This window comes from Phaethon lepturus, unplaced genomic scaffold, assembly GCF_000687285.1.
Source record: "Phaethon lepturus isolate BGI_N335 unplaced genomic scaffold, ASM68728v1 scaffold9233, whole genome shotgun sequence".
NCBI lineage: Eukaryota > Metazoa > Chordata > Aves > Phaethontiformes > Phaethontidae > Phaethon > Phaethon lepturus.
Genome location: NW_010527025.1, coordinates 112076 through 121278, shown reverse-complemented (window position 1 = coordinate 121278; position 9203 = coordinate 112076). Strand labels below are relative to the sequence as shown.

Below are 9203 nucleotides of genomic sequence, written 5' to 3'. Positions count from 1 at the left end.
TAATTATACCTTCGGCTATGCCATACAATAAAAACGAAGTTGTAAAGGCTGCTGCTTTCGTCCCCTTATCTTGCAGCCCTTCCACCAGCAGTGGAAAGAAAAGATGCCCGTCCTGTAGTCATGAAAATCAGTGAAGCATTTGTAAACAACCACTATGCATGTCCACTGTGCTTGATCGGGTTTTTATTACAGCAGCCATCTCAGGACTGAATGACAGCTGGCCTGTGTGTTCACTGATAATAAATATCAAAGGGACAGGAGAAAAAAATGGAAACTATCTGTTTGGACTTGGCACAAACTAATATACATCAAGCTGGGCTCTCTACCACCAATGACAGAACCAAAAAGAACCACTCCAAACCAACAACAAAAAAAGTTCTCGTTCCGTTTCAGGTCTGGTATGATGATCCATGATTGATTTTTCACTGAAGTTGTACAGCCACTGCACAGAAAACAAAATGAAGGTGACCTTGTTTGCAGGACAGTCACTGCCCTTTTGGTTCTCAAGTGTAGCACCATTAACTGACCATCCTCCTCCTCCTCCCCTTTCTCTATGCAAAGGAAATTACTTTCCACTGCCTTTTTTTCTAGCTGTCATGAGATTCAGAAATTCCTCCGCAGAGAGGACGCGGATTGAAAACCAGCTTTGTCAGTCCCTATCTTGGAGCAGCCTGTGAACCTCCCATTCATTCTGAGCATGGTGTCAAGCTGGCCGCAATGAAAAGCGTGCTGCAAAGACAGCTGAACCAGTGCTGCCCAAGCTTAAACCAGGAACAGCTGGACCTCTGCAAAGTATCATGCCCAAGCTAAAAACCCAGGCGTGGATGCAGTGCCACCCAAACCCTGCTAGATGGATCTCTGGGCCCTGGGCCAGCGTGCCTGCCATGTTAGAGGGAAGGGTATATGGATAGTGCTACAGCGGGAACTGCTGCTCCTTTGCATCGGTGGAGGGGCACCATGTTCCTCCCCAGTCACTTCTGCTACCAAAATTTCGCTGAGAGTTTTTGGCGGCATCTCTGTGGGACTGATTATTTGACCTCAAAGCTTGGCCAAAACTCCCTAACGTAACAGGAGACAAACACAGAGGTAGAGGATCCATGATAATGGCTCAGCCAGTCTCTGTTTGAGAGGTAGGAAAAATTATACTTGCCCATTTGCTTTCTAGGGCGTTCTTCTGTAAAACTCCTCCGGTTGAAGCTCTCTCTGAAAGCTCTCTAGAAACTGGGGAGTAGCAGAATAAAGGATAAATCAGGTATCCTGGCAACCACAGCATGCAATCACAGACACTGGTGGCACAACTGGAAAGTTTCCAGAAAATTTCAGCTACGATGAAGCAAAGACCCCATCTCCATTCAAGCTGACATTTTGAATATGTTTTACTCTTGGGGATTTTGTTTTGACTGCCTCATTTGGCAGGATTATCATACACAATAATCAAGCCAAGTCAGATGTCTCTGTTGCTAACATTAACTAGAGTGGCACAACTAATACCCACATATCCAGCTACCCTGGGACAGATAAGCTATGACAACCAGAGACAAAGAACCGTCAAAGAATCTGCACAAAGCTCAAGTGCATAGGAGGAAAATCACACACAAATGGTGGCTCCATAATGAAATGATAAAACAGAAAAAGGACAGCCCAGGCAGGGCGAAGAGCCAACCCACACACTTGGATTGGTAGACGTGTACAAACACAGACATATATGTAGATGTAACTTCTACTGTCAACATTTTTTTTTCCAATAGGGATAATTTTAGAATATTTATAAGGCTGTACACATTTTCAGTTTGAAAGCAATGTATTTATTCACTCTTTTCCTACAGCTGAACAAAGGGTAGTATTTATCAAGTGTAGTGTCTGACAAAGCCTTCAGTGCTGTTAATCACACCAGCTTCCTTGATATATTAAGGCTATTGGGACATAACTAGATAAAGATGCACATATTACTAAGTGAATCACCTTCTATCAGTCTAATGGAAACCAAGTGCTGATTTAAGTGGAGTCATCTGTTCAAAAAAGACAGAGAAAAAAATTGAAATAAACCCAAGATTAACAGATGTCGGAGAAGGGTCAATGGTGAGCAATGCTGGATCCAAGACTTTTAAAATAGAAACGTACATGAATATTTGAACTCACTTGAATATTTCTCTCTGCTTGACTGTGCAAATATAGCATTTAATATAGTTTGTTTAGCTTTAAGTATTACATGCGTAATTATCTATACATAGGACAAATTTCTGTGTCATGTAAGCATGTTCAGTCCTCTCCACCCCTAGGCTCCTGGGCTACAAAATTATGTTAGGAGATTAATTTCTAGACGATTTAAAATCTACCATCTGAAATAGTCCCAGTACATTTACATTGGCTGGGTTGGTGTGGTTTATGTGTTTATATATGATGTTCTCAAGTACTGGATGGTTTTAGTATTAATGGGCTATGATTACATTGAACATTGCACTGGCCAATATAACTATTCAAAACTGGAGGGGTTTTTAAAGACAATATCAAAAAGGAATGCTGATTTGTGGTTAAGTCCCAGACACACCTTAAGTTAAATTCCTGGCTGTGCCACAGATGCCACTGTGATACCTCGGGCAAGACACTTGCTGCACCTTAGCTGTAAAAGAGGGAAACAATATTTTCTTTTGCCCTTCTTTTCTCTATTTTTGTGTTTTTAGTCTGTCAGAGCAGGAACTCTCATGCTATGATGAACCTAACGAAGCTACCACAAAGAAGGTCCATCCTAAAGGGAGGCAGCTCATCAGACTGTCACACCCATGGCATACAAGGGCAATCACACTCTGCCAGGTTGGGCTGCTGGCTGATCACTGGAGCTACCAAGCGTAGCATCGGTTACTTTGAGATAGAAAGAGTACCTGTGACACGAGTACTTGCTAACTGCTAAGACAGTGGGATACTTTAAAGACTTGTAAAAAGTCATCGTAATCATACTTGTTCTAGATGTTTATAGAAGTAATGCAAATCTTGATTTTCTTATAGAGAGATTGTGATTTTGCCACAACCCCAGTGGGTAGGATACAGGGACAGAGAAGTATTTGAGGAAACTGTATTTGCCATCTTTGTTTCCTGAGCTCTAGGAGGGGTAGGTACACTTCGAACCAGGTGTTCATATTCTACTTTTTATTGACTGCCTATTTTTCTTCTTATCTTCCCTCTGACTCCCATCGCTCTAAGTAGGAGTCAGACAGCAAAGGCTCCTTCTCTTTCTCTTCCTGCAATCTAGCCAGCACAGGATCATTTCTGTTTTGCAATTTTATTTTTTTGGGAGGTGGGGCGAGGAAGCAGATAGGGTGACAGAAGGTATGGACTTCGTGTAAGAAAGGGAGTATACCTTCCTCTACTCTGAATCTTTTCCAAGAGCTGAATAGATTCCAACCTGAAAAGACTGCAGCCTGAATAAGTCCTTTCAACTCCACACGCTTTTCCTCCCTGATACTTAACTGCAAATGAAAATAAAATATTTTAATTCTGGCAAGATCATTTTCAAAACAGATCTTTGACAAGGAACAATTTTAACTTTGATGCATCTAACTTCAGTAGAGGTTCATCCTAGTGTATCAAAACCAAAATTTGCCATTTATGTTAGATGCTTTTTGGTCACTTGTTTGCAACACACACGCACAAAAATAAAATGCAGATATGATCTTATGGTCATTTCTTTTCCTGTAACCTGTAAGAAAGACAAATAAAAGTCTTCTGTGTAGCACACTGTGCACATGTGTTGTTCACTTAAATCCCTCTTCTCTGATCCCTTCTCCACAGGGTATTTAGTCCATTCAACTGTTCCACATTCTCTCTCAGCATATTCACCATGCATTTCCATTCCATGTCAAATGTAAACAGTCTATGCACAAGAATGATGTAGGCTATGTTTCAACTCTTGCTTGGGTTTATCTTTGAATGCCAGACAAAACAAGCCTTATGTGGTTTAATAAAAGATCAAGTCATGTCAATTTGAAGACCTTATATCTACCTGCATACCTACTCAAATATAAGCACAAATAGCTGATCCCCAAACCAGCAACTAGTCTGAAAATTGTTGAAAAGATTATCAGCTGGTAACGCATTATTTCATTCTTCCATTTCCTCCCCCCCATTCCTAATTTATAGGATATATTGCATGTTACTTAGAATTCCTCTGGGATTTCTGCCCTTAGCCAGCAAGTAGACAGCTCTGCGGATCTCAAGCATGCAGCTGTTGCCAGTGTTAAGAATTCAAAAGTCATTAATCAATGACTTTTAATTAATCAATCATTGATCCCAAACAGGGAAGAAATCAGTAAGATTAAAAAAAAAAAAAAAAGAAAAGTATATATAAAACAATTTGTATTTGTTTTGCAAGGTTTGCGCTTGCCTTCCAAACCACCGCCTGCATCCAGAAGCATTAGAAATTTGGGGTAAAATCTATAGCAACTCACTTAAACAGGAAGCCTTTTCTTTAGGGGTATTTCACTTCTGCTGCTTTGCTTTTAATAAAATTTGTAGAGGAGTATCACAGATGACTGCATGTGACTGAATGACCAGACGTTAATTAGCCACTGCTTTTGAACACTAGCACAGAAACTGTGTGCTACCTCGACCTAACTTCAGTCACTATTCTCTAGAATAGAGACTTAATATTTTGTCCTGTTCGACTTTATTTTACAGGGATTGAGTGTATATTCTCAATTCCTGCAAATAAGCTGATGAGCTGCAGTATCCTCACCATCTGAGGCTATTTAAGTTCAGATGCTAGATTTGGTTTTTGTTTGTGTTTAGGGTTTTTTTAAAATATCATCACATTTCCTGTGATCCAAGAGCTGACACTACAGAAACAGACCATAAAATACCATGATAGCTTGCAACATTGCTCTGTAGGCCAGGTCTGTAACTATATCTAAGCTACTGTGCCTAGATAATAGCCTACAGGTTATAGATAGTGCTTTAGAGTGAGTATGTTAAACAGTTTCAACATTAACGCAAAAATTGCTTGTTTTTCATTTGTGCTGCAGTAGGACCTAATGATCTTCAAACAGATAAAATTAGATAAAACAGATAAAATGCTAACAAATGGATGCAAGTGAAAGCTATTCCAAAGAACTTCATGGCGCAGTGCTGCAAAAACCCACATGAATATCCTCTAGACAGGCATAGTGGTCTGCTGGCACAGCTTTTGTAAACAGATCAGGTCTAAGACACTGTACAGCAACGGGCTGCATGGGTGACCAAATCCAGTGGCAAGCAGCTGTGTATAACAGCCTCGCATAAAAAGGGCTATATCGAACAAGATTAAAGGTTATCTCACCCAGTTATCTTGTTTCTGGTGCAAGGCTTGTAGCAGAACCTTAAAAAAAGCGTGTAAGAAAGCACATGTACATAAAGTCATGCTTCTCCTCTTTTTACCAACTCATCACTGACCAGTGTTTAAAGGACTTGTTAAACCAGAGTTTACATCCAGACATCCTGTTTAATAATCCTCAAGCAAGCCCTTCTCCACGACTTTGCCTAATCTGTCTCTCAGTTTGTTTCTATTCTGGCTACCAAACCTTCTGGCAGCAGTGAATCCTACAAATAATTATTTTTTGTTTTCATTTTTAACATTGTGTGTCTGATAATTTTATTTCACCGAAGCTAGTGAGATGGAGAGCATAGGATACTGGAAATGGAAATCTGCAGTTTTTCTTTGTTTACCCATTGAAATAGTATCAGATTGGTGATAGTAAAGCTATTAAAATTTTAAGGCTGCTTAATGACCTAGATTGATGAAAGATGTGCTTCGTTGTAGTCCAATTTATAGAAAATGGGCACCCTCCATCACAAAGTTCAGCACCAAAATTGCTTCCGTATGCTTGTTCTTCAGCATCTGGAAAAAGACTAAGGATTAAATTAATAGTGATACTTAATCTTCCACATGCCTCAATATTCCTCCACATCCCCCAGGTTATTACTTCTGCATTACTGCAAGATCTATATACAAGATGAGTAACTGCTTGGTGGTGGTTGTTTTGATTTTTATTGATTTGCATATATTTTAAAATTTCAATCCAAACCCACATTTTTCTTCTGTTTCTAGCTATCAGGAAGGAAAATCCTCACACACTATTGCAGAAGCTGCCAATATTCAACACCTGAACTGACTCAGATATACTCAGTCTGCAAAATGCTGAATATTTCCACATCAGCCACCTTCTGAAGCCATCTCTTCCAAATGTTGACTCATGCCTCTAATCATGGTTTCCAGTACTGGTCAGAAATTCATAAGATGGTTGTTAAGTCAGTCTTCTACCGTGCATTTTTCAGCATCATTATTCAATTAAAAATAAAGCCAAAATGTCCCTAGTCATTACACACTGATGTGCAAGAAGGCCATCAAAGGTCAAGGCCTTTTTCGAAGTTTGTACTAATTGCTATGTTACAGCAGGAAGCAGAGTAACTGTTCCCACAGGCTACAGAATGCCATAAAAAATAGACAAAAAAACCCACCAAGGTTTGATCCTGTGTTAGATAAGGCAGATCTTTCACATAAAATTGGAAGACTGGCCACACACGAAGAATTCTTTTAGGTGAACAAGCTGTCAACATGAGACCTGGTATTTCTGAACCCAGGAAGAGGTAGATGAGATAATACTTTTCTAAGTAAAATATTAACCTATGTAATACATGTTCTTAGGATGGTAAATATGGAGCGTCCAATAATGACACACACACATATATAGCTTTATACCTCCATTTATGACAGAAATGCTGTCATGTAACACACTGTGTTGCTGAGTAAAACCGTATCACACTAACCAAAAGAAAAAAGCACTTCAAAGGCATACAACTTTGATAAAGCTTAATGCTTCTGCCTACCCTGATGAAGGAAGGCTGAAATGTTGGCTCATTGAAGCTACCTTGTGGTTTGATTAAAAGACCTTCTTCACAGCCTGCCAGGCCAAAGGAAAGACTCCCATCACTTTTAATGGGCTCCTGGAGCGTCTCCTAAACCTTTCTGTGTTGGATGGGCTTGGAGTTCATTGTTAGAAATGGTGTGATTACAATTAACCTTGTGGTACAACGAAGCATCAAATTTATGAACATTACAGTGAAATTCCTCTGCAATATATAACTCAATTTAAATTTTTTTTTTCTTTTAGCAAATCAACAGGAGAAATAAGTTAGATATGAAACCTTTTGCAACGGGGAACTATTAGTTGATCAGAAAGCAAGAGCAGGAAAGAGCAAGAGTAAAATTAGTAACTAGACCTAGACTTATCAATGGCCATTCTGTTCCTCTGGACTGTGTATAACAGGGTTCCAGCAAAACTGGTTTCTAATACACGCATGGATAGAATCAATACTCTGGTGAAACAATTACAGAAAATTATTAAGCCAGAAGAAAATGTCATACTGCGTATATAAATGTTGTAACATACAGGTCTCCACCACTTTTTGAAAGCTTTTAAATAAAGCCTTTGCACTGACTTCTCTTTAAAGGTTTCATACTTGGCACTCACAGTGAAAAAACATATCAAAATAGATCACATCCTTACTGTTTTACTGAGCATGGGATCTACACATTTAACAATCAAAGATATTGTAGATGGAAGACAGAAAACCAAATCACCATAACCAGAACTCAAAAGAACTGTGCAAAGAGAACTTCCTTTCAGTTTCGGTGTCCAAGATCATTTCAGATTTCCAGTAGGCAACTCAAGCAGCACAGTAGCATCTACTTTAGGGTAGATGTTTTCACATGATAGATTTGGTTTTAATTGACTTAAAAAGTGGTGCAATCTGCTTATAAAGTAAATCTGAAAAAGTGAAATGATTCTCTCTTCAGTGCTGCGCTGCACGTTCCAAATTCTGCGTGCTGCTCTTTGGGTCAGTGCTAAGACAGAGTACGAGGGTTCACATTTTTAGTTGTAAGCATGCAAAATGTGCATATGCTTGGAATGAATATTGTCTTGCAGAATGGTTGGATTCACATTAAAAGCTGTCACATGTCTCACTACTGTATATCTTCTGCATAAACAGAAATCTCCATTTAAATCTCTACAACTTAAAATTTAGTAGTAGGTAACACTACTCCTAATGTTCCATATAATTGAAGAAGACTATTCTAAGATGCTAGTAGTGACCTTGGCAATACTGATATTAATACTGTACTTCCTGTCAAGTACAGGAATTGTTCTGAGTATATTAGAAGGAACAGCCAGAAAATTGCTTTGGATTGCTATAACTATTCTTAAAAGGCAAATTTTAAAGTGTCCAAATCATTGCAGAAGGTTAAGTCCTATTTTTAAAACAACTTAACAGAGAATAGAGCATAATGTTTAGTGCTCAGAACGGTTTTAAAAATTTTTTTGTAAATCTGGGTTCTGTTATGCTGCTCTGGGACCGGCAGACCACAGGCAGGACCTACTGACGTCTGGAGGAATCTGGTATGTAGGCACAAAGGACTGGTGAGAGTCCAGGGACCGCCAATTTTAGCCCTTTACTCTGGATGATTTTGTGCAGTGCCCGTATTTAAGACTGAATTGCCTTAGGGCAGCCAAGCAACAAGCCTGGCTGATTACCTGAGAAGTGCAAGTTGTGCCTGTCGTATCTAAATCAACGGTCAGCAAAAGGTTGAAAAAGAGCATTACAGTCATTTACAGCCAAGTCGTTTATAGTCTAAAAAGTTAGCATTACAGTCATTTATAGCCAAGCTACAATTAAAGCGGTGAAAAGAAAAGAGGAGACGTAGCATCCAGAAGCTCCTGAGTGCGCTGCGGGCTGGTTCCTGGATCGAGCTGCTGGGCACACCCCGAACTAAAGCCCTGGCACGCAGTGCTCTGCGTGCGGATTAACACCCCGCGTACACACAGCTGTGCCTATCTGGAAAAACTGTTTCTGATTTTGGTTTTGGTAGCGAGCCAGCCGCGGCCAGGTTTCTTGAGGGTAGGCTGACTAGTCATTCACAGATGTTTCAGGATAAAAAGAGAGAAGGCTGGTCACCGCAGATAAATTGATTTGCCGCTGTAATCCCGCTCAACATTCTCCGAGGGACCGGATCAGCGTATTTACACGCACACACTTGGGCCGCTGCTGCTTAGCGGGGTTTAGGGGCTCGGGCTGGGCTCTGCGCTGGCCCAGAGCTGGCTGCTGTCCCCACGGATCGGGGTGTGGGCACGCGGGTGCCTGCAGCTGCCTGCCCTCGGCCACGGCCACCCGCCTTC

The 9203-nt window shown here is 40.3% G+C and overlaps 1 protein-coding gene across 1 annotated transcript in view; it reads right to left on the bottom strand.

Annotated features, from left to right (window-relative positions):
• Positions 1-913: 913 nt before the first annotated feature.
• Positions 914-9203, bottom strand: part of LOC104617840 (potassium voltage-gated channel subfamily KQT member 1-like) — a 22568-nt gene continuing 14278 nt past the window's right edge. Inside the window, exon 7 of the mRNA XM_010283267.1 lies at positions 914-1059. Within this exon, the coding sequence (XP_010281569.1) occupies positions 914-1059 (146 nt within the window). The remainder of the gene's footprint in view (positions 1060-9203) is intronic.